The sequence below is a fragment of the Chamaea fasciata genome, unplaced genomic scaffold, assembly GCF_029207755.1.
Source record: "Chamaea fasciata isolate MVZ Bird 193981 ecotype frontalis unplaced genomic scaffold, bChaFas1.0.hap1 SCAF_7, whole genome shotgun sequence".
NCBI lineage: Eukaryota > Metazoa > Chordata > Aves > Passeriformes > Sylviidae > Chamaea > Chamaea fasciata.
Window position 1 is genome coordinate 57,509,982 of NW_027094092.1, and position 24,548 is coordinate 57,534,529.

At 45.5% G+C, this 24,548-nt stretch overlaps 2 protein-coding genes across 2 annotated transcripts in view; one reads left to right on the forward strand and one right to left on the reverse strand.

Annotated features, from left to right (window-relative positions):
• Positions 1 to 1,119: 1,119 nt before the first annotated feature.
• On the reverse strand, positions 1,120 to 3,639 carry SIX6 (SIX homeobox 6). The gene is made up of 2 exons (XM_066186943.1): positions 3,000 to 3,639; positions 1,120 to 1,851 (listed from the first exon to the last, which is right to left on the reverse strand). The coding sequence occupies exons 1-2, from the start codon at positions 3,569 to 3,571 to the stop codon at positions 1,683 to 1,685; spliced, it is 741 nt and encodes a 246-aa protein (XP_066043040.1). The 5' UTR covers positions 3,572 to 3,639; the 3' UTR covers positions 1,120 to 1,682.
• Positions 3,640 to 11,738: 8,099 nt separating this feature from the next.
• CUNH14orf39 (chromosome unknown C14orf39 homolog) overlaps positions 11,739 to 24,548 on the forward strand; it is a 28,274-nt gene continuing 15,464 nt past the window's right edge. Inside the window, exons 1-4 of the mRNA XM_066186944.1 lie at positions 11,739 to 11,792; positions 14,712 to 14,768; positions 15,084 to 15,140; positions 18,030 to 18,156. Coding sequence (XP_066043041.1) covers positions 14,720 to 14,768; positions 15,084 to 15,140; positions 18,030 to 18,156 — 233 coding nt within the window. The 5' untranslated portion in view covers positions 11,739 to 11,792; positions 14,712 to 14,719. The remainder of the gene's footprint in view (positions 11,793 to 14,711; positions 14,769 to 15,083; positions 15,141 to 18,029; positions 18,157 to 24,548) is intronic.

The following is a 24,548-nucleotide window of genomic DNA, read 5'->3' on the forward strand; positions in this document are numbered from 1 at the left end:
TACTACCTGCCCCATCCCTGGAACAGTCTGTAAGGAAAACGAAGGCACTTGCATTTGGGGACGGAACGCAGATTTAGGCATAGGGAGTGCCAACGCCTTGAATCCAGGTTTTAAATTCAAACTTAAACAGAGCGGGGAAAGTCACCGCCGAAGCGGGAATAAAAGGCAGCAGGACTGAATTAAACTATCACGGAGCTGAAATGCCCCTGTGCCCCTCCGGCCGCTGCCCTTGTAGGCAGCCGGAGCCGAGCGGGAGCCGGGGCATCTCCCGCTCCCAGCGCTGCCCGGCTTCCCCCAGTGCCAGGCTTCGGCTGCTAAATAAAACGAGCCAAGCAATCAGCTTACAGGGGAGGCATCTCTCTGAGGACAGGGAAGTAAACGCGATGAGACCGAGAAGACAAAAAAAGCACAGCTCAGGCGATTTAAAGATCAATGTCAAATTGTATAATATAAAATCCTTCTGCTGGGGAAAAAAGCTTAGCACGCTTCTTGGACCTGGCGTTTGGTCTCCTCCAGCAAAACCGCCGCAAAACAAAGCGAGGGAGGCGGATGGTGGGGACAGCCATGGGCACATGGCAGGGGTCGCGATTTGGGGTAATTTCGTCCCCGTTATGGCCTTTCACTGGCATGGAGAACTGTTAATTCCCCATCCTTCCCTTGCCTTTGCCAGGTGAGGGAGGAAGCTTAGTTTTCCCGGCGGGGCTGTGCCCCAACCACTCCACTCCATAATATTGTCTTTTTTTCTTTTTTTTTTTTTCTTTTTTTCCCCCCTCCCCCGTTCCTCTCATAAAGTTCGCCTCCGATAATCCCCAAAGCTTCAGCCCTTGGGAGAGAAGAAGCTGCGGCGATTCTGCCTCCTTCCTTTCCTCCGGCATCCCCCAGCAGCCCCGTTCCCGCTCCTCTCGCCTCATCCCGGCTCCTCCCAGCTCCCTGCCTGGCAAAGACATCACCCCCGGTCCCGGGGACCGGCTGGTTCGGTTCCTGCTGACCTGCTGCTGAAATACCCGTGGCCTCGGAGATCTGCTCTGCGTAAACTGGCGGGGCTTGAGAGCGACACCGTCATTTCAAAGCAGAGGCGAGGGTCGTTCACCAAATATTTTATTATGGTTTTAGGCTGCTTCATACAGTTTCGTCCTGCACATGCTCTACAAGTCACCTGTGCACATAGAGAACAAGCCAAAAATAATAATAATAATTAATAATAATAATAGAAAAAATCTACCATAGCAATCCCTTAAATAAGTAAATAAACATTATATATATATATAAAAAACCCTTTAAAGTAAAGCAAAACCCAACCAAAAGAACAGCGTCTTTTCAACATGGAACAACCCCGCGGGATAAGGGCAGGGGCTCAGACATTTTGCAACTTGGCATTCGGTTTTTAAATTATTATTTTTTTTTTTTTTTTACATTTCCTGGGCCTTCTTTAATTATTTCTTTTTAGGCATCAATTCTGCAAATCCTTCAAAATAAAGGCGACAACGATTTTAACGACGTTTTTTAATGCAGTCTGCTGCGGGGCTGGGAGGGAGGCTCGGGCGGGCGGCCGGGCAGCGTCCCCCGTACCCCGCGTTCGGCGCCCGCGCCGGGCACCGCCAGCCCCGCTGCTGCTCCGGCCGTGTCGGCAGGCACCGGTGAGCCGGGCCTCCCGCTGCCCACGGTTTGCCATGGCGGTGCTGTCAGATGTCACATTCACTGTCGCTGGATGTGATGGAGATGGCGGAGGTGGCCGCTTTGCTGGAGAGGCTGGCTGCGGGGCTGGAGGCGGCCCCCACCGCCTCCCCGCCGCTCTCCTCCTCCGCTTGCAGCGAGCGCACCGAGCCCTGCGTTAGGACCTGCTGCTGTAGCCTGCAAGGAAGCGGCACACACAGCATCACCGCCCGCCCTCCGCATCCCGGCACCCACCGACAGCCCCCGGTGTCCCCACCAGGGGCTCCCCCGACCGGCACCCCCACACCGCTGTCCCCGACCGCCGGCTCTCACCACTTATACCAGTGATAGGAGAGAGGAGAAGCTGGGTGGGCACACAGTTCCTCAGATCTGTCTGAGAAAGTGGGTACCCACGCCAGGGTCAGTCCCGCTCCTAGGCTGGTACGCCCAGGGAAAGGCTGTCCCCCTCCTCCGCAGCCTGCCCCCAAACCGGGCCTCATCTTAGGGGTCAGTAATGCCCTGCAGCAGCTCCCCAGCGGCGTCTCCCGTCCGGTAGGCCTTACATCTTCCCCTGGCCGATAAAAAAGGGCTTCGGGTGACAGTACCCACGTCCTCGACGTGTGACAGACCGGCTGAGGGGTGACAAGGGGAATTTTCCTCATCCCGGAATCCCAGGTAGGAGATAAAGGGGGAACTCTGCTCCCTCTCCTGCTTGTGTCACTAGCGTTGGGGTAACACTGCTCATCTAGAGCCGTGATTTTGTTCTGTAACACATATATGTGTGTGTGGGGGTGTGTGTGTAGTATTTCTATTATATATTTATATATATAAAATAGAAACAAGAACAATATCTCAAGGAATGTTCCCGGATGGCTCCGGCCGAGGAACAGGGCACGGCGGCTGCGGCAGGGCCTGCAGAGGGCATGCCCGGCTCTTCTCAGGATGGACAAATCTCAAACCGGTATTTCTACGTCTGGACAAAACTTTGAAGGGGGTTTGTCTCCTCTCAGCCCCTGAACATGGTCTTTCCGCCGCCAGCTCCAGCCGGTGGCTGCAGGCCGCCCCTCTCCTGCTCCCTCTGTCCTGCTCCCCCACAGGGCAGCCAAGAGGGAGCCTAGGGTGGGGATCCTCCCCTCTTAAATCCAAGTAATTAAAAAGCCTTAGCGTTTTCCCGCTGCTCCTGCTTTATCTCGCTGCATTTCCTGGGGAGAAACCTCCCGGGCTCGTTTCCCCCATCCTCTGCCGGCAGTCTCGCACTGCCTCCCTGCAGCCTCCGGCCCCGGCGGGCGGGGGCGAATTCTCCCTAAGGGGGAACCTGTGTCCCGACGGGACGGGCAGCACCTTACCTGTTCTTAGCGGCTGCTGCCCTGTCCCTTTGCCGGCGGTTTTTGAACCAGTTGCCCACTTGCGTGGGGGTAAGTCCCGTGGCCTGAGCCAGTTCCCGCTTTTTGCTGGGGTTGGGATAAGGGTCCTGCAGGTACCACTCCCGTAGCAAATGCCTCGTCCGCTCCTTGAAGCAATGTGTCTTCTGCTCGCCGTCCCAGATGGTGCGGGGCAGCGGGAACTTCTTCCTCACCCGGTACTTGTCCACCGGTCCCAGGGGTCGGCCCCGCAGCTTCTCCGCCTCTTGGTAGTGCGCTTCCAGCCAGAGGGCTTGCAGTTTGGCGTGGGACTCCTTGGTGAACTTGTGGTTCTCCAGGATGTGGTAGAGCTCCCGGTAGTTCCCCGTGTGGAAGGCCACGATGGCCCGGGCTCTCAGCACCGACTCGTTCTTGTTGAGCGCCTCGCAGGCCGCGGGGGCCACGGGCAGGGACCAGAGGAAGCGCCCCAGGCGCTCGATGTCCCCGCTCTCCTCCAGGGTCTCGCATACCCCGGCCACCTGCTGCGGGCTGAAATTGAGGATGGGCAGCTGGAACATGGAGGCGGTGCCGGGCTCCGCTCCGCGCTCCGCGCACCCCCGGCGATGCCCGCCGCCAGCACCGCGCACAGCCCCGCGGCGGGGAAGGGGCAGCGGCCCCGGGCCGCCCCTCGCTCCGCTGCTGCCTCCGCCGGCGCCGGCGGAGCTGCCGCGGGAGGGACGGCGGAGAGGCGATGGGGACCGCTCGGCAGCTCCGGCGACTGGGGGCGGTGGGCAGGGGCGAGGCGGAGGAGGATGGAGCAGGGAGGGAGGGCGGGCGGGGGGAGAGGGAGGGAGGGAAGAAAAAAAAAAAAAAAGGAGGGGAAAAAAAAAAAAGAAGAAAAAAAGGAAACCAGAAAAGGCACAAGCACAGCTCCCCGCCGCCGCCGCGCTGCTGCGGGAGCGGCTGATTTGCTGCTGCAGGCTCGGCAGATTGGCTCCCGGGTTTCCATGGCGGGGCTGCCACTCACTGTCAGCCGCTGCCAATCACGGCGGAAGGCTCCGCACCGCCCCGCTCCCCGCCCCGCTCCCCGCCCCGCTCCCCGCGGCTCCCCGGCCGCTCCCCGGGGACCGCGACCCCGACACCTTGCCCCGCCGGCCCGGGCAGGGCAGAGCCGCCCGGCCGCCCCGGGGAAGTGAAGGCAGGCTGAGGGGAGGGAGGGGGGATCCCACTTCAGGGTGCTGGCGGCAGGTTGGAGGGAGTGGTCCCAGCAATAGGGCGGCCGGGAACCCCACATCCTCCCCGGTAAAGCTGCGGGGTCCGGCCCGGTGATGCTCGCACGGAGCTCCGCGCACCCGCGGGCGGGGAGGGGGATAAGGGAGAGCTGAGAAATCAGATTTAAAAAATTGGCTGCATAACTGTGACAGCGATGCTGGGAGTGTCGCTGACAATGGATGCAGCGGGAGGACCGCAGGAACAGCCGAGATTTGGGGAAAACTCTCCCCTTTTCCCCTGTAGGTGACTTCCCATTTAGATTAAGACGAGGAACTATCTGCAAAGAGCCAAGGGCCCTTCCCGTTCAACCAAAGTGTTATTTTTTTAATTCTATTTTTTTTCAGCATTTAAACCCCTTATTGTTTTCGGCTGAATGGTCCTGAATAGACGCCGAGAACAGTCGCGAGGAGTGAGAAGTCACTTGTAGGTCAGGAAAGCGACTTAAAGCAGATTTCGGGAATCTTTTGAAATATTGATCACCTCGTGGTAATCATTCCCCGTGGGTTTTTTCGCCCCTCGGTGCCCCGAGAGAGCAACCGCGGGGCTGGGTGCGAGGTGAGCGCCGGACGCCCCTTCGGATGAGCGGGGCCAGCTCCAGACGTCTCGGGGAGGGATGAAGTCCCTTTCTGAGCTGCAAGGATACGATTTATTTTCCGTAGAGAACGGGAGGATGATCAAGAAGCCACTCTTTATCCTACAAATAGCTGCTCAGTCGTAATTTCTTCCCGGGAATATTAGGGACTATGCTCGGAAAGGCAGCATATATTTTGAATTAAGCTCAATATGTTCTCCCTTTGCTCTTTGCAATGCATTTTTTTTCTAGAATGCTTGTCAAAAAAATCCCTTCTTAATTTGATATCTTGTTATTGTCTCTTCCCCCCCTTATTCTTTTTTTTCTATTGTTTTTGTTTTCCTTTCTTCCCTTCTTTAAGAAAGCTCCTTTGCTAGTTGCCTGTAGACCGAAATTAAACAGATTTACATTTTGTCCAATCATTTCTCCGCAGAAATGGAGCTGGGCTGAGGCTCGCCGTCTTTTCTTTAGTATCAAGTACAATTTGTCTTTTGCTTGTGAAGATTTGGTAAATCAGAAGGCAGATAGATAGCGCAGATGGTCGGAGGTGTCGGGTCAGATTATGGTACGCCTCAGTACAGTGCTAAGCTCATTCTGACGGAAAACCCTGATATTATTTTCACAGATCTACACAGTTCACTTGAAAAAAACCCTTCGAGCCATTTACATCATTTATGTGAGGCTCACAGCTAGCGGGATGGAAAAGCTTTCAATACTGCTCATTTTCATAAAACCCGACAGGGCTAGGGAGACATAAAAGCGCTCACAAAACTCACGAGTTCAGAGATACTCCATAGAAACTTAAAAAAAATAAAAGAAGTGATTTTTCTCCTTCACCTTCATCCAGGTTTGATTTGCCCGTCTGTTTAAGGGGGGAAAAAGAGGGAGAAAAAAATAGAGAAGAGGAGAATATAATCTATAAATATTGCCGAGAGTCCTCTTCCAGCCTTCTATCCCACCACTGTCCACTCCGTTAGGGAAAAACAATAATTTGACCAACTCAACGAAAGATCCCAAATAACCTTTTCGGGCAGGAATTTAAAAAGCCTTCAGACCTCCCCGGTATGAGCATAGGGCTTCCCCAGCGAGCGGGTGAGAAGGCGGCGACCTCGGTGGCTCCGGGCGCATCCCCGCGGGCAGGAGCTGCCCCGCCGCCCCCCAGCTCACCCCGCCGAGCCCCCGGCAGCGTCCCGGGACGGGGCTGATGGAGAAAAACCTCTGCTGGGAGAGACGTGGAAGGGTAGAAAGCCTGTATTAATGGGTAGCTAATCTAGAACGGCCAGATGATGATGATGATTACTAATATTACTGAAGGGGTCCTTTTTCTTCTTCTTCTTTTTTTTTTTTCTTATTTTTTTTAAATCATGCACATGATCTGGCGAGGGAGTTACTGGGCTGCAGCCTAATGACCATGAACAGAGCGAGACAGGCTCCGTAATGAAAGCCAGGACTGTAGGCTAAAGAAATGAATCCTCATTAAGAGCGGCTCGCAGAGGCGAGGGGCTGTCCCCCAGGTCCCCAGCCTTTGTTCCCCAGAAACCGGCCCGGATGGAGCGATGCTGGCAGCACTGCTGGGAGGGGAGAGGAAGAAAAAGAAAAGCGACACCGAAATGGACCCAGGAACCTTGTGTTAACCATTTAAATGGTCACCCAAGGCGGAAAACCAGCCCAACCGCAGTAGTTTTGCACCCTCTCCAGCTGGGAACGATGGGTTCTGGTTTTGGGATGTGGCACGGTCCGGTGTGACTGGATTGTCCCTGTCTGGGAAAGGTTCTTGGGGCTCCTTGCTTTGTGCCATCAGGGCCGAGAGAGATCAGCTTCAAGGGGGCCCCTCCATCCCTTTCCCAGCTCTCAGGGAATTTTATCCACGGCCGGTACCACAACAGGTTCCCCGTTGCCCCGCCGCTCCCAGGAGCTCTACCGTCGGACCGGGCCGAGTTTTGTCTCCGGAGCGCGACCCGCAGCAATCGCAGAGACCCCAGGAGCGACCCCATCCCCGCGGGACGCGATGCCCTATCCAGGGAAGCCGAGATTCCTGCGGTGCCCAAGCTCCTGGCTCAGCCCCCGTGTCTTATCAGAGCTGCGGGCGAGCCTGAGGGTGCACTTGGCCGTGCCCTCTTAATTTCGGCCCTTTCCACTCATTTTCTTCTTTCCCCCTCCTTCGTCCCACATAATAGAAACACTTCTCGTGACATTAATAGCAGGCAATGATTACTACTTTTATTTAGGTGACATCTTTGACCCTTGCTACAGGTGGCGTGATGAGTCAACCCTGCAAAGACAAACCCACCGGAGACCAAGAAATAAAATTGTACATGAAAAAATATTTATCAAAAAATATGACCAGACGTCTCTGGCATTTCGACGGCCCGCATGGACACGGGCGTTCTGGCCTCAGGATAGGACATATTCCCCTCTCCTCATAGACTTAAAGCAAAAATACGCTGAGCAACATACCAATACACCTTCATATCAGCGTTTGTCAGCTATCCTGGGTCCTAGAATCTCAGTACTGGGGATTATTTATCTAGACGGAGCTCCCAAACGCAGCAGAGATGCGAATACATTTTTCAAGCCCTTGATTGGCGTAAATAGTGTATATTAAAAAACACCCTCGGGAAGGAGAAGCCTCACTTTAAAGTCTCGGTAGGATTGTCAGAGATGTGGGAGTTCATTAAGGGATGCTGACCGGGAGAACTGGAGCGCAGGCAGTCCCTCGGGCGGATATCTGGGAAACCAGCCGGGATTTTCCGGCCTTGGATGGGTCTTGGCAGGACCCGGGCTGGTGCCGTGGAGCGCTGCGGGACGGGTGGGGCTGGAGAGAGCAGGAGGCTCCCTGTCCTCCCCCCGGCTGGCTCTTGCCCCGCTCCCTCGGAGCCGGCGGGGGATGCTCAGCCCGAGGACAGTGCCCACTGTCGGGGATAGAAAAGGTTACTGGAAATGTCAGTCCCCCTCGGGGAGCGGGGTTTTCGGGAGCCTTTCCCACCGAGCCATCCGGGAGCTTTGATGGTGAACTTCAAGCTCAGGATGCTTGGTGGGGAAACGACCTGTGTTTCCATGTGTTTCACGTGCTCGCCTTCTCATTGTTAGAAGTGCCGAAATTCTTGAAATAACAGCTATCAAACGTTCCATTGCTTCCTAAAAAAATGAAGTTACATTTAAAGCTGTAATCTGCTTAATATTAAAGAGAGCGGGCAGGTTGGATCTGCACTTAAGCTTCTGATACCTGTTGAAGCACTGAAGAGTCCCTAAAATGCTGTTGGGCAGGGAGGGATGTTCACCCATTTTCTACTCTCACCCAATATATTCATTAAATCTTTGTTCTTCGGTGTATTATTAGAGTTACTTGTCAAAAGAAGCATCAGGCCATGACTGGTATATCTGAAGTTAAAATAAAGACGCACTGAAAACTCAAAATATCTGAATTATTTTGATATTGGTAAGAAAAGATGTTCCTTGTACAGGCCCCTGGCCAAGGCCATAGCTGGAGACAGAAAGGATCTACCACCCAAGAATAACCCTTAATTTTCTTTCGAGTGTAGCTATGAACCTAGTTTTAAAGTTTCAAATCCTTTGAGATTTGTTTGGCTGCTGCCTTCACCTGCAGATAAATACACACACTGCCAAATCACCTTCTACAATGAGATATTCCTGTACAGTCTTCAATCTGCTTCCATCGGGATTTCACTGAAAATTTCAACAAAAGCAAAAAAAATCACAAAGTATTCAAATAAATAGATTTTTTTGATTCATGGTGTTTTTCTCGACCATTAAGTCTCTCCTCTCCTCTCCTCTCCTCTCCTCTCCTCTCCTCTCCTCTCCTCTCCTCTCCTCTCCTCTCCTCTCCTCTCCTCTCCTCTCCTCTCCTCTCCTCTCCTCTCCTCTCCTCTCCTCTCCTCTCCTCTCCTCTCCTCTCCTCTCCTCTCCTCTCCTCTCCTCTCCTCTCCTCTCCTCTCCTCTCCTCTCCTCTCCTCTCCTCTCCTCTCCTCTCCTCTCCTCTCCTCTCCTCTCCTCTCCTCTCCTCTCCTCTCCTCTCCTCTCCTCTCCTCTCCTCTCCTCTCCTCTCCTCTCCTCTCCTCTCCTCTCCTCTCCTCTCCTCTCCTCTCCTCTCCTCTCCTCTCCTCTCCTCTTACATTCAAGTCCTTTAAACATTACAGCTTCTCCCAGTATGGGGATGAGGGTTGTCAGGAGAACACTTATTTAGCAGAAAGCAGGAATGAGGACAATTCGCGGATTTGGGGGAGGTGAGGAACCACGGTCAGATACTCTGAGGTATCTAAATGTTTCTGGGGCTGAGTCCGAGAGAAATCCTGTGTCCCGAGTGGCCTGAGCGCTGGCACTGAGCAGGACTCCAGCTCTTCCTGGAGGCGACTCGCTGCTGGTTGAAGGCTGCTCAGGAATTGGGGTCCCTCTTTTCTTGGGGGGAAGCTCCTCCGCGGCTTTGGGTACCATGTGGGAGTCAGGCACCACCTCGGGCTTGGAAACAGCTTTAGGGCCATGGGTGAAGGTGGGCACCTGCCTGAGCTCCAGAATTACAGCGCTGCTTCAAGGAAAAAAATTATTCCGGAGCAGCTTCATGAGGACAGGAACCTTCAAACCCTTCTCCCAATAAATCAGACAGCGACAGTTCCCTGCTTTCTCCTGGGGGTATTTGGCTGGGTGCCTCCAGGGGCCTTCCCAAATTAGTTACCAAAACAGGTACTGCTAGGGGCACTGGGCTCCCTGTGCTCTCTGCGGGGAGATCCCGGGTTTCCACCAGCTGGAGGAGCCGGCAGTCAGGACTGGGGGGAGCCGCCAGAGCACAGCAGAGGGGCACGCAGCTCAACGAGAGGCAGCACCGGGGCCGCCCACGAACAGGATGATGGGTTTGGGGGTCTGCCAGCAGTGGGGAGAAGGTTTGGGAGCCTTTTCTGAGCTCTGACTTGACTACATTTCTTTTCAGAGTAATGCAGCCCATTCATCATTGATCAGAGATGATACTATGAAAGAGCCCTTCCTTCTTGCCATCGGTAATGAAAGTGCCTGTTTATGGCCTTGGGGTTACTTGGGGACTTTTTAGAAAGATTCTGCTGGGAAGCAAGAGAAAACAAACAAGTCAGAACCAGAGGGATACAAAATTCCCCTGTCTGCAGCTTCAGAAGGAGTTTTTTTGGTGGGTACAGAGTGATAACCTCGGCTAGGGAGTTCTTATAATAAATAGATCGGTAAAGAAGACTCCCCGACCCAGCCAAACCCCGGTGGGAACAGGCCCTAGAGGGAATTAACCGGGAAGTCTCTGCCGGCTTTATCCAAAGCCTGTTGAACTGACTGACCACCTTCCGGGTGAACTGGGGTCCCTGGATCTCTGGGAACCTCAGCCTCCCTTGGCACCGCTTCTTAAGTTACCGGGACAGGGCGAGGTGTTAATGAGCATCATTGAAGTTGCCGGTTTCTCTGCTGTTAAACTCCCACTTCGAGAAGTTTAGTGGGTCTTTAACGAATTGCTTCAGGCAGGACAAAGCTTTGAAGCCATTTCTCCTTGGCAAAACATTGCGTGTTTTGGGAAGACGGAGCGGCAAATGCAGAGCCCCAGGGGCATCTAGGAATTAGTGTCCCTAGGGAACAGGGCAAGGAGGCGGCTCTCACCCTCCAGAACAGGCAGGGAGATTGGTGGGAGATGTTCCTGGAAAGGACAGAGCCTCACCACGGGGCAGAGGCCGTAGATATCTACCTTCCAAAAGAACACGCCTATTTCCATATCCCTCTCTTTTTTATTTCCCTTCCTCATGTCTGACCTGAAGCCAGGTAGATCAGTCATTTCTCTCTGAAGCTGCATTTCTTGTTGGTTGAACCAACTGTTCTGAAAGAAGCATCGCATCTGACTGACGCCTGGGCTGCAGCTAGAAGGGAGAATTTTCTGTGTATCTCTCTCTTCATTCCTGTTTCAATTTCTTTCTCCTTTCTTCTTTCATCGGCTGATTTTTTTTTTCCGCCTCCAGCTTGTACCCTACACCCCAGTTTATTTTCCTTTGCTTATTGATAATTTTAAATCCATCCTCTGCCTCAGTAATCTCAACTGGGGGTAAAGAACAACCAAGTCTAGAGGGAAGCATCATGTTCTAGTTTTTGCCCGCCCGGGCTGTGCATTTTTGCCTCCTAATGCCGCACTTCCATAAACAAACAAATGCACACAATTTTGTGAGCACAACTTGTGTCGAGGCAAGCGGCGGCATTCCATAGCATCCTTAGTGTGAAGCGTTGCTCCGGGATGAGAAGGGAGATGCTTTAATACATTTTTAAACTATCTGAGGGCCGGGCCCGTGAGGGATTGAGGGAAGGAGGATTTAGGCTGATTTCCACCAGCTGGCTCAGCAACACGAGCGGGACCTGGAGGGTTGGATAAAGCAGGTTGCGCTCTGCAGCTCCTTATTTTTGTGCCACATCTCGGAGTGCGTTTGCGTCTATTTAACCCTCAGTATCTTTCCAGACCGTGTCCCGTTCTAGCGGCGCTGCCTCCTCTCCCCGCCCAGCCACCGCCCGCCTGCGCGCTGCCCCCGGTAGATGGAGCATCCTCATCGCTTTTCGCCCTCAGAAATGTTGATCTTTCCTTCATAAGTCCCACTGCTCAGGCAAACGGGTGGTTTGGGGGGCACACGCGCCCCGCCGATGTGTCCCTGCGGGAGCGGAGCTCCGCGGCCGCTGGCGATAAGCCCGCCCGGCAGGCGCTGCGGTTGTTCCGCTGGGTGAACGGGCTCAGCCCCTTCTCCCGACCGCCGAAGCAGCTTCTGGCTTGCCCGACTACCCCGGCTCCCGGCAGCCCGGGCACGGAGCGCGGCGGGCAGGCGGCACCTGCCGCCCTCTCCGCGCCCTTCGGCGGGGCTGAGGTGGCCCGGGACGCGGGGGCTGCTCCGCGGGGCGAGGCCGGCGCTGAGGGGCAGCGTCCGGCGGTGAGGGGGGCTGTGGCCCCTTCGTCCTCGGTGAGTCTCTGGACGGCTCCTCGCCTTTTCCCTTCTGGCAGCGCCCGAGGCCATGCGGGGCCGCCGCGTTCTGGTCACTTTCCCAGTGCTGGTGGCCCCGCAGAGGCAGAGGGTCGGCTGAGTGCCCCGGCCCCGCTCTCCGCCCTGAGGGACTCGGGCCCCGTTTCCCACGCCGCCATTTTGTGGCGCTCTTCTCAGCCCCTTTAGTGTCCCGCAGGATGGGGGCCCCCCCCCATTATTTTCTCCTTTGACAAAAATAGTTTTAATTTTTAAATCCCAGTACTTTAGGGAATGATCTGCAGCAAAAGCCTTTTGTTGGGCATGTGCCGGACTAAGTAAAATGTAGCGGTCCAGTGGGTGCTCGGTTCAGGTCTCCTCAGGGGGTTCACGTCTTCTGCAGGGTTTCGTACAACAGTGTTGCAAAAGAAGGGCAGAGGAGCATAAACGTGATGAGCCACACATTTTTATTTTATTCTATCAACAGAGATAAAAAAGCCACGAAATGTAAGCTCTTCTAAATTTCAAGAAGGCTCGACCAACCAGTCCCTTTACAGTCATAAACAGTAATGAATAACACGGGAGAAGCACAGGTTTGCTCTCAAATGAGCCTCCCTAAAATGAAAATTATGCATATAGAGCCAACGGGAATTAATACTGTTTCACAGCCTACAACTGGTAGAATCGAGATGTGGATTTTAAGGAAGATATTTACCTCAGAGTTTATGGGAATTTTCCACCTATTGATGAAGAACTTGTCTGTTGCCAGATGGGTTACTGAGAAGTAACATCATCAATGTTAGTGCTCTAAAGGCTTGAGACCACACCAGGCAGTTTGCCTGTGGGTTCTGCACCCAATGCAATCTTCTGATATATGGAACTTTATTGCCACGATTGAATTCCATGTAATTACATTAATGCTGTGCAAAAAAAAAAAAAAAAGCAGAATGCATGAAAATACTTTTCTCCTGGCAGCATTCTGAATAGCCCCATTAGAAAGAAGACATGTAGTCTGAAGCTGGTTTACCCAGGCGCGTGTGTTACTTATTTATCTTTAACAAAAATATCAGCCGGGTAGGGGAGTTTCCTCTGAATCTCTCATCCTGAGTTTGATGGTTTGATGCTACTTTTCTGCAGTTATGTCCAGGAATCAGTCTTTGCTACAGCCGTATCCTTTGAAGACATCAGATATCAAAAGTTTGTTGCAGGCTAGTGTTATCTACTGTTTTTAAAGTCTGCAGACACCGTATATATTACCAGTGCAATTGAATCTCTCAGCCTTTTCTGCTAATGACACCTGTATCCTCTTAATTCACAGCACAGAATAGCATTTGACATTTGCAGTTACACTACTTCATTTTAACAATACCAGAATAACAAGGATTTTACGTGTGCATGCTTTCAGAAGCACTGTTTTCTGCAACTTTGCCCTTTTCATAAATTTTATGGTAAAGCTAAAGGAAAAGAAAATAAACACTTTAGTTCTCTTTACAAAAGCATTAGTACTCTTCTAAAAACGTTTAAAATATTCAAAAGGTAAAATTATTTGTATTTTTATGTGATAATATAGTAGTCTCTACCTTAATAATATAGAGTCTGCTCTATTGAACTTCGTGTTGCAGTTTATTAAACAGTAAATAAAATTTATTTGCCCCAATATCTTTCAGTTTTTATGGGAAGTTTCAGAAAACCAGCTAATAAACATTGTTAAATTTTTCTCAAGAACAGCTTTTTAATATGTGCTCTGAACTAATTTTTTTTTGTAGTAAGGAATTACTTAGGATTTTTTTTTTCACATGGTGTGAAAGCAAAAATATTCTGCCTTAATCTGTGGCTTGAGGTAGTATTTCCTAGTATTTTTCTTAGTGTTTTCAGAAGATTTTTTTTTAAAAAAATTTGCTACCTGAAGTGTTTCCAGCAACTAGGATTTCAATCTTTTAAATACATTTGGTAAATCTATTATCCCTTTCTCGGAGTTTTTATCACAGCCTGTGCTAATCCACGCACTTGGATTAGGTGTTCTGATCCTCCCCTAACTCCCTGATGAGACAAATTCATTTCTGTCAAACACCCAGCGTTTGAAACGCCGCCCCCTCCCGCTCCCACAGCCTCAGTGCTGCAGGATGTAGCCTTAATGCCACTTTAGTTCAATTCTGCACTTGTTTTCTGTTCCACTTTATCCTGGATTAGGATCTCACCCTCATCACCCACTGGTCGTGGCTTTGCTTCTCTCGCAGTGCGATGGGGAAGCCACTGTGGGACAGTTAAAGCCCGGACAACTTCGCTCGCTGTTGATGCACCTGAGCTAACGAGCTGTTCTCACGAACGGTGTTTGCATCCTTTTAGAGATCTCCATCATCCCCCATCTCTTTAAAAACTCATCACAGAATTTCTGCACGTAGCAGCGCGGTACAAACAGAAGGAAGAATTTATACCAATCCGTTTTCCCTTTGATGAGCATTCTGTCTTTAATCACGCTTAGCATTGATACACCTTTGATTTAAATGGACTTGGTGGTTGTACGGGAGGAGTGGGCAGGATGCTGAAGGAACTTTTCCATCAGCAGCACTGCAGTTCATAGGCTTAGTAACCAGCTACACATTTTGTACACAAACATCTCTCCTTGCATTCTTCATTGCCTTCTGAGAGCATTAAACCTCTCAAACAGAACTGTTCCAGGAGCAACGCTTTACCTAAATTATAAATCTCCTTTTTTCCTAACCGTGGTTTGGACTCTTACAAGTCCCTCACCACCATTAGTGAAAAATTTGGTTCCAGCAGAAAGCAATTCAAATACAGTTAAAACTGCTTTTCTCCCTTTTATGTTAAAATGTGTGGCATTGTCCTGCCATTTTGACTTGTTTATTGTATCAACAAGGCTTTTGACTGTGTAAATCCTTGAATTGCATTTTTCTTTTGAAGTTTAAACAATGAGTGACAAGGCTTCAATCAACTTGGACAAAATTCTGGTCAAGTTTGGTAGGTCTTTTATACATTTTTTGTTAACAATTACTTTTGTGCTGCATACAGTGATATATTCTGCTTTAAACGGTTATATTAACTTCAAATAAATGTATAACATTAAGCTTTTGTTCTTTGCCTACATAATGTTTTGTTACCTGGGAGGTTGTGGAGAGGGGTCCTGACAGCTATTTAATAGTAAAATTTCTATTTGATATTTTGCTTAAATGATTGTTAATCAGAGTTTGTGCGATTAATGCTGCACAGCATATGTTTGTTTCACAGCCCCACCCATATATATGTATATAACGAAGGGTCAATTTTCTTCTTAAGCTTCTGATATAGAAAAAACTCGCCGTGCTAAGGAACATGTGGATCGTCAGAAGAATGGTGAGTGGTGATAAATTATCATTGTATTGGATGCTGAACACTGATTTTGTCTCATCAATCCTGGGACATGCTCTGTGCCTCGGGGGCGGAAGCGGGGTAAACAATGGGAGCTGTCCCGTGTCCTGCTCTCACCCTGCCTCGTCTTTAGCCCTCAATACTCGCTCATTCTCCCCAGCAGACTTTGCTTGTGCTCGGACTTTTAGCTGAGGCTGTTCAGCTGCCTCATGGACAGCCAGTTTCATGCTGCGCCATTTCCTGCCCTGACTCTGCAGCTCCTCACAGTCACTGGCAGCCCTTTGATTCAGCTGTGCTTGCTCAATACATCTGCCACTTGCCTCCCTTTCTTTCTTCATGTTTTTTGTTCTTTCCAGATTTGGACCTCTGCCTCACTGCATCTTCTCTCTTTCTGTTTTCTTAAAATAATGAAACTTCTCTCAGTTGCTGCTACGTACTCAAGCCTGGTTCTTCTTTTTTTGCAATCAAGCAGCTGGTTACTTTATTTGAAATTCAAAACAGTAAACCCAAAGAGAAAGTCTTGCTCTGCATCAAATTTGTTCTCTCCAGGGCTTACAGACAACACAATACTATGGACTTATGTCTGGACTGATTTTTTAACCATGCTACTATTTGGAATCCCTCATAAGAATGACTGAAGAATAGTCTCTCTACCACAAACAATCTGAGAACATCTGTGCTCACCTCTGGTACTTCATAGGTGGATATTCAAGCACATAACCTCCATAAAAAAAAGGGAAGAAGAAAAAATTCTGGTCTAATTGGTGTTCTTTCTGATTATAGCATTTCAAATAATCTTCACTGATATGTCCAAGCAAGTACTTATTCATTAAGAAGATTATCACAATTAAATTGAAGCATCTTAAACATGAAAACATCTGTAACGCTAAATCTGGCACACCTTGCATTCTGGTTTAACTCTCCAGTCACACAATTGAACCTTAAAGACAAGGCTTTTCTTAACATTTTTGCAGGCTTAGGGGAAATGCTCTTGGGGAAAATCCAAAGGCTGTGTAGTAACATGGCAGAGCTGCTTTTATGTTCAGTTCAGAGATACCTAAATATATGTAAACACACAGCCAATGCTCAGGCTTTTAGCTGTTTGGGTTAAGTCTTTCAAAAACTTAGCAAAAAGTAGTAACACTGATGTAATTTTGTCTCTGTGTGAGTATTACTTGGCAGATGAACAGCTGTAGCATTCAGCCTTGGACTTTTGGTATGAGATTCATCAGGCTATTTGGCTACAGTCCCTTTCTAACCAGTGGAGAGAAATAGGCACTTTTCGGGTGTGGTTTACCTTATCCTGAAGAAACAGTTTTAAGTGGGTTAGATAAAATAAACTTTAAAAGTGTCAGCTTGTCTCAGCTCCAGCCGTGGGTGTGTTATTCTGAACGTTCCTGCACTAACCTTGAGTGATGGATCTCACCCACCAGGTCCTTGTGAAAGCACAGGGTGAGTTGAACAGCTCACACAACTGCTTCTCTGTAAAAATGACTAAATGAGATGTGAAGTGTATATTTTGTTAATAGCATTATGTTACATTTTGGTAAATCTCTAAAAGCTGTTCTGCTACATCCAGCTGTTTATTTACAGAAATGGAGCCATGTCAGTTGTCCAATATTTATGCTTCATGCTAGGTAAAGGCAAGTTACTGACTTCAGATATTGGAAATATTAAGCAACTTAAGATAACCCAAGGATAACCCAAGATATTAAATTACATTGAGAAATTTTTGCTCTTCATTAATGGACATTTCTCTGTGAGAAAAGGTTTATTTTCTGCTATACATGCAGATGCTGTTGAAAATTAATATATAGCAAGTGGTGCAAAACCAGAGCCAGACTTCAGGATGAACTGAAGTTCCAGAGCAGTAATTCCAACAGCTCAAGGCCCATCTTGCATCACTAAGATGCTCTCCCCAGTTGAGTAGATGAGGATGTGGCAGGATGTGATTGACTTCTGTGCAGGACCACCTACTCTGGCATTTAGTGCTTCAGGGCAGCACTGATTGCTCGGGATGATTTAACACTGGTAAATCTGAAATCTTGCATAGAAAAAAGAAGAATTAAAAAATGCAGAGGAAAAAAATCCACCAAGTTGTGCTTGTTGCATTGCAATGTGAGCGTGCACGATGGCTCTCACAGCTTTCACTTGTGGAGAGAACACTGATTGTGTTCAACAACAGGGATTCTCCTCTAAACACTGATTCAGAAATTGTCACCAGCTGTCTGCTGTCAGAAGAGGCAGAATTAAGAGTTTGCCTTAAGAATCTCCACAAATATCATAGTCCTTGAGAACCTGTCATTATAATGCACTTTTTAATTAACTAACCTGTATCCTATATTAATTTATCATACATTACACATTCCCACATTGAATAAAATTCCTTTTTATTTAGATTTTTCTCTTTCTGTTTTCCACTAATTGCTTATATGCCTTTTGTGATGTTTTTTCTTTTTCCTCTATTGCAGTCAACTTTCCCACTCAGAACATTTGACTTTCTGGGGCTTCTGCAAAAGAATGCAAATGTTTGAAAGAGTTCTGGCTAGAGAGTGAGTGAGCAGTGCATGGTTCGGAGTGTTTCAGTGGGGAATACCACTAGTACTTACTTCAGTTCTATACAGACTGGGAGTCAGAAACAGCACAGATCATGGCAGTCTCACAATATTAGATGATAATTAAAGTACTGACAGCTGAAAATCCCAATATTTTGCCTCACTTTGTTGTTACTTTGCTTAATTACAGGCTGTCCACTCAGCTGGTATTATGGAGATTAAGTTTACAGAATAATAATAATTCTGAATGTAGACTTTTTATTTCATGCATTTGTTGAAAACACTTGAATATACTTTTAAATTTGTTTTTTAATTTCAGTGCACGCTGCAAAAATCACAGAAAAAAAGAATCAGATTGCAGGGTTGGAGGAAAATATAAAAAAAGGCAAAGAGGAACTTGGTGATTTGCGAAAGCAGAATGAGAGCAGCAAGAAGAGATGTGATGTGTGAGTATAAAAAAACCTAAACTCTGAGTTGTGGCTGGCATTAAGGAAGTCACTGAGGAAGGAAGGAAGAAAAAAACATGTATGGGTTTGACAGCAGTAATGTTAAAGAAAACTTTAGTATTCTCCTGTTTTGTTTTTAACTGCAAATCTTTAGGTATAAAAATTGCAGCACTACCCATCTGCTGATGAATAATTATAGAAAAACAGACTACATTTAATTTTGGGTTGGTTTTTTATTAAAATCCCCAGTTTTCAGAAGATCACAGGTACTATCTTTGCAGCATGCTAAAATATTCATGTCTTAAGGTAACAGAAGCATAATTCTTCTACACTTGGATGCCCCTGAGTTTTGTCCAATTTGACCAATATTAAGAATACTGTTAAAAAAAAGACTTCCTAAAATGGAACACCTTTCTATTCTTTGTTCACAACGTATTTCATGTTACTTTTTGTTCTGCATGTATTTTCACACAAGATCTGCCATAGCTGCCTTTCCATACACATGTCTGTGTGCTTCTGCTGGGAGACTCTAGTGTCAGTTTTGCTCCAGACTGCAAAATTTGTCTTCTGGGCACAATCTTTTGATGAATGCAGTGGGCTACCATTCACAGTTTTCCTTACATAAATGTTCGTATCAGATAATTAATTCAAGTTTTAATTGCTGATCACTTTTGGATCTTAGTAATTAGAAGCTTTTCAAGACACAATTTAGCTATAAGGGGATTTATCTCCCTGACATGTAATTTTTAAAAATTAAAACCTCAGATTGTTTGCAAGGGTAGCTGAAAAGGCAAATCTATATTTGACAATCCAGAGAGTTTGTCCCAGGTGATAAAATCCATCAGTGTTCCATTTCTCCACTTCCTCATTTGTTGGCAAATTCTGTTTTGTTTTCCTAAAGTTCTGTATCTAAAGGTAAGTGCTTCAACAAAAATATCTATGAAATGCATCTGATTTTTTTTTTTTTATAATGTGAATGGAGAGTGTGGGTGCTTCTGAGAATAAAAAGGGAAGTAAGGATGGCATTGGGATTCTTTCTAGGTTTATTCTGAACTCTCAGAAAGAAGAAGAAAGAATGGAATCATTAGTGAATAAAGTGGGTGTTGTGGCTGGCTTATTTGAATGAGTATAATTCAATACTGATTTGTAGCTTTACCATTAAAAGAGTTGGGAAAAGATCTGACCATGGTAAAAAATTCTATTTTTCCATCACATTAAGTTCTTGCCTCCAGTGTAGTATAAAATGAACACTTACGTAAGTTTATGAAACTATCCACACTGCTTCCTTTGATATCTTTCTGAAGCTGCAAATCCGTTTGCAAATGACAAACTGTTAAGTGATGCAAATGAAGGAGTAAAAAATTAAGGGTAGAACTAACGATCTGATCTAAATTTTAATCATTGAATTCAATGGGTTTTGGCTCAAGTCCTACAGAGAATAATTAATGGCATTAGTGTAAAGAGACTGAAAATGAGAAGTGACTCATTAATGAATACATGTATTCATAGAAGGACAATGCTTGCAGAAGAGTAGAGACTTTGTGTCTTAAATTATTGGAAATGTCATTTAACGACAGACTGAGACCTGCAATAAACAAGCCCTGGCTATAAGATCAGACAATTAGAGCACTTACACAGTAGAATCACCCCGAACTTCTAAAATTTATTCTAGTTCACACTCCATCTATACTGGCCATGATTCTAATGTTGGTTTTGTAAATTCAAATACTGTTTTGGAGTCACAATCACCCTCACAGCTGACTAATTGCCAGTGATAGGGCTCAGCAGAGCTCTCAGAGAAACAACGTTTTGTCTGGGTTACAAGACATTATCAGTATACTGAAGCAGATTTGAAGACTTTGAACTAAATACAAGGTTCTTCTATTCAACAAGTCCAGAGAAAATATGATATATGTATGGGATAATACTGTGGTTTCTGAAAAAAATCCATATTGGTTTATGTTAAAAGACCTGAAGACAAAAAATGACCCAAATGAAACATATTTTTAGACAAGTGGTGGCATTTTGCTAATATTTAGTTTCTTGAAGGATCCAAACTAGAAATGATGATCCCAGAGGAGTAAGAAGTAGCCAATTTTATTGTTTCTCTTACAATTTTTAAATTTGGATGCAAGGATGGTGGGATTTCATGGAAAGAGAAGATAATTTTGAAAAAGCCACATGAACTCAGAATGTTGTTAGCTAGGAAAAGAAATTGTTGTCTTGTCCCACTGGCCAAACTGCAGGATAATTTTATTGCTTTCAGAGTAGTGTGGATAGAGATCTTTTCTATACCTTGGCTGATGAAAGGAAGGGCAAATAAATGTGATGGCTACCAAGGACATCCACGAGACCATGATGCATTTAGCAAACAAGTAAATGAGCTGCTTGAATCCTGCATAGCTGGTTGTGTTCACAAACCACTGTTCTTGTCCCACGTGTTTTTTCCATGTCCACAAAATAGATATGAACGAAAAATGTAGCTCACAACATGGCTTGTACTCTCATTAATAAAGCCTCTATGAATTTTACATCTCAGGACTTTTTTTTCCTCCGAAGAAAGTAATGGAGTTTGCTGAGTAAAAGGACATCACAGTGTCTGGCGTGCAAGCACATTTTTATATAAGTATGTTGGTTTCTGCTTTTGAAAACTTCTGACCCTTTTGAAATTCAGCTTTCTGCCGAATTTACAGTAGATGCAGTGAAGTAACATTCTGTGGTTCCACTTCTAATCACCAGTCCTGTCCAGCAATTTGTGCCAGGAGTGCTGGATGGCTTATCCTTCTTATACCATTTTACTTTCTTTTCAAAACCTTTCTAATATGCCTCTCCTAAAGATCACATCCGAATTTCACTTGAATCAGAAAGTCTATCTGGCTGTTTTTCTAGTATTCCCATATCCAAGGCAGAGGTATCTCTAGTGCCTGGGTGTTGAGAAAGTTGTGCTCTCTCAATAGTTATAAGTATTCTGTGAGGCTGCTCTGCTCTCAGTACCATCTACAGCATCCTGCTGTAGGAAAGTCACTTTGATGCCTTCTGAGCAGGACTTGCTTAGCAAATGGAGGAAATTCTGGGTTTGTGACTGCTGTTTGCATTTAGGTGTGAGATGGGTGCTGGTGATACTGGTGAGAATGAAATTCTGAGTATCTCCTACAAGAACATGCAACATATCTAAAGGATTTACTGATGGTGATGTGTTGAGGACCTAAAAAGTGGATTTAGATACCTCATTACTTGACATTAGCTCCAAAAATTTGTGAAGTCCATTTCATTTATTCCTTAAGAAATGCTTTGTAATGTTTCTTAATTCTAAATATATATATATTTTCTTTCTTCTTGAATTTGCAGGTTTAAAATATTAACAAAATAAATGTATTCCTCCCAAATCTGTCCCAAACCAGGAAAGCCTGCAAAAGATTTCTGAACTAAACCCATTTATGTTTAACTTTAAAAATACTTATAAATCATCTGTAAAGTAGCTACAGTAACTCGGTGTCATTTTTTTCTACATTTTTTTTACTAAGAAAGACCATTAATAGCCTTTTGTTTTTTGTTTGCTTTGTCCACAGCTGGAAGCCCACCTTTGCAATTCTTAAAAAGCATGGAGAATGTTTGAAAAATGAAATTAAAGCTTTAGAGGAAACTATAGAAAATGAGAGGTATCTATGATCACATGAGATGAGGTTTCCAGCAGTAGTACTGACTAAACTGACTGAACTGATCAGCAAAACTAGTGCTGTCTGCATGAAAAAAAAATGTTGCAAACTTTTCAGAAGTTTATAGTCACTTATAAGTGGCTGAATAATTAAAAGAATTTTTTGTTTACATTACTATGAGATCACATGGTGTTTTGTAGTTGCCAAAGAAATATGATAAAATATGAATTCTCGAAATTCAGTTGCTTCCCAAAAGCCCATTACAATTTTCTCAGAACATTGTATGATTGTCTACTGTTTCAAGAAAAGCCCAATAAATAAAAACAATTAATATTTTCAGGTAACAGTTAGAAGCATTCAGATAATTTTATGCTTTTCCTTATATTTGAATATAAATTGCATAGGATTATCAGAATATACAAATCAAGTTTTTTATAGTGTTGTATATTCTTCAAAATAACCACTAAGGATGCAAATTCACTCTTAGGTCCTGAAAAAATGAGTAAGTGGCTCAGAAAAGCCTGGCCTAAAACCATTTGAAGACCAGTTGTGGGCAAGCTTCTAGTCAGCATTAATTGCAAATTCAGTTCTGTTCAGTGAGTGGCATCTCAGGTGTTTCATCTTCATTCATTAGACTTGGCATTTAAAAGAAATTATTCATTGTGTGATGTAGCTGCCTAGGGTCAATGAGATAAAGAACAAACCCTGAAGATCCTCACTGAAATGTACCAAATGTGCTGTGCCAAAGTGTCCCTCCGAAGTCCTGCTGAACAAAGTAGAACCAATATCCATTTTAGAGAGATTTTAGAGAGGCTGCTCACTTGCCCTGCTCTGCCTGTCAGGGCATGGCAGACACCAGTTCAGAGTTGTAAATTTAGGTAATTTAAAACATTGGCTTTGAGTCTTTTGTAATCATTCTTTTTGCCAGTTGTCCAAGACAGCAGAATCAGCATGCCTGAGAGCCTTTAATTAACTCACTTAGTAGCTTATCTTTCTTCTTCCTGTTCAGAGCTCTAAATTTGGTGAAAAATAAAGCTAAATTGGCTTTCTATGAGTATATGATTAAGCCATTTTGGCTTTCACTAATTTGAGCTGACAAGCCAAAGAAGCATTACTTTTAAATTGCTTCTTTAGATAACTAGTTTCAATTCCAACATGAAAGTGTTTGATCTGTTTTCCTGAGCTTAATTATACGACATCATGAGTGCAAATCACAAAATAAATTTAATTCATGTATTTTTCAAAACTGTGCCCCCAATATAGTCTCTCTGCACAAAAGCATTTGATGATATGTTCAAGTCAGCAAATTCTAAATTTTTAAATTAGGGAGAAAAATAAGTGTCTTTAGAACTTTATGAGCTGAATGTTCTTTTTAGCCTGGCATTTGGGGGCACTGAGGACATGCTGCTTTAGATGGAAAGATGTTTTTAAAAGATGGGCAGATCAGTTCATGTTTAATTAGGCACTTATAATGGAGGTTTATGAAATGTTCCACTTTTCTTTGTTGTTATTGGTTTCAAGAACATATGAGAATGCATATATGAACTGGGAGTTAATCCTGAAAATAAGAGATATGAAGAAGGAAAAAGTAACAAATTGCTATCCACATAATGTTCAGGGGGTTGTGAGTCCTGCCCTTGTCATGTTGTACTTAGATTAAAACTTTTTTTAATTAATGTGAACAGTGGTGAATTCTAAATAGTCTGTGTTATCTCCATGAGCTGGAGGATGTAAATTACTTGGAGAAAAATATCAAAAATAATGATGATTACTCAAGACTACTATACTATATATGGCCATAAATATTATCTGTGAAAAACAGATTTTGGGAAAAGAATATAAAGTTTGAGGATTATATCCACAAGCTTGAAATGTACCAGTTACAACAAATTATTTTACTTACTTATATTATTTAAATTTATTTGTAATGCATTCTAAGTTTATTAGCAAATTTATTTTTTGATCAGTTACTGTTGTAATATCTATTTAATTAAATAGGACTGAATATTTTCATGTTTCATACCTGGGAAATTTTGTACAGTATACAGAAATATTAAGTAACTCAAAAAACTTAGATTTCTGAAACCACCTGTGTAGGAAAGTAAATAGATTAGTGGCATTTTCTATGTGAAGTTTGGAAAATATCAATTCCTAGGTTTGATTCACAGTGTTGACCTACAACTTCTCTCTCCTAAAGTTTAACAGTCAGTTTAACGGGAACTCGTGCCTGGAGTGTAGTTTGGTTTGAAAATTAGAATCTGACTGTGCTTTGCCTCGTGAATTTGTTTTCCTTTTGTAAGAGCAGAAGATTCTAGTGTTGAATTTGGACATAAGTTTTTCTCTCTCCCTTTCCCTGGCACAGCCAGTGGGTAGCCAGGACTGTCAAATGCAGCCATTAAATAATTAATAGCAGTTTGAGATAAAATGTGTTCCTTAAAGAGAAGTCCTGTGTGCTTTGCAAGCAGTGAGAGCTGTTCCTTAATGTAGGGGCAGCTTAAGAGGTGGGTTTCTGGCTTTAATTTCTTTTATGCACCATAGTTTTTTCCCCATAAAGGGATTTCTTGCTAATCTTTAGGTGTACTAAAAATGTAATATTTTAAAATTTGCCTCTCCATTGTTCACATAAGCTTTTCTTGCATTAGTTGATGTTACCTACTTCAGTAATTCACAGCTATGTGCTCACATGATGTCAGTGAAGTTTCATTTAGTGCAACATTAATTTCCAGGGCAGCCCCA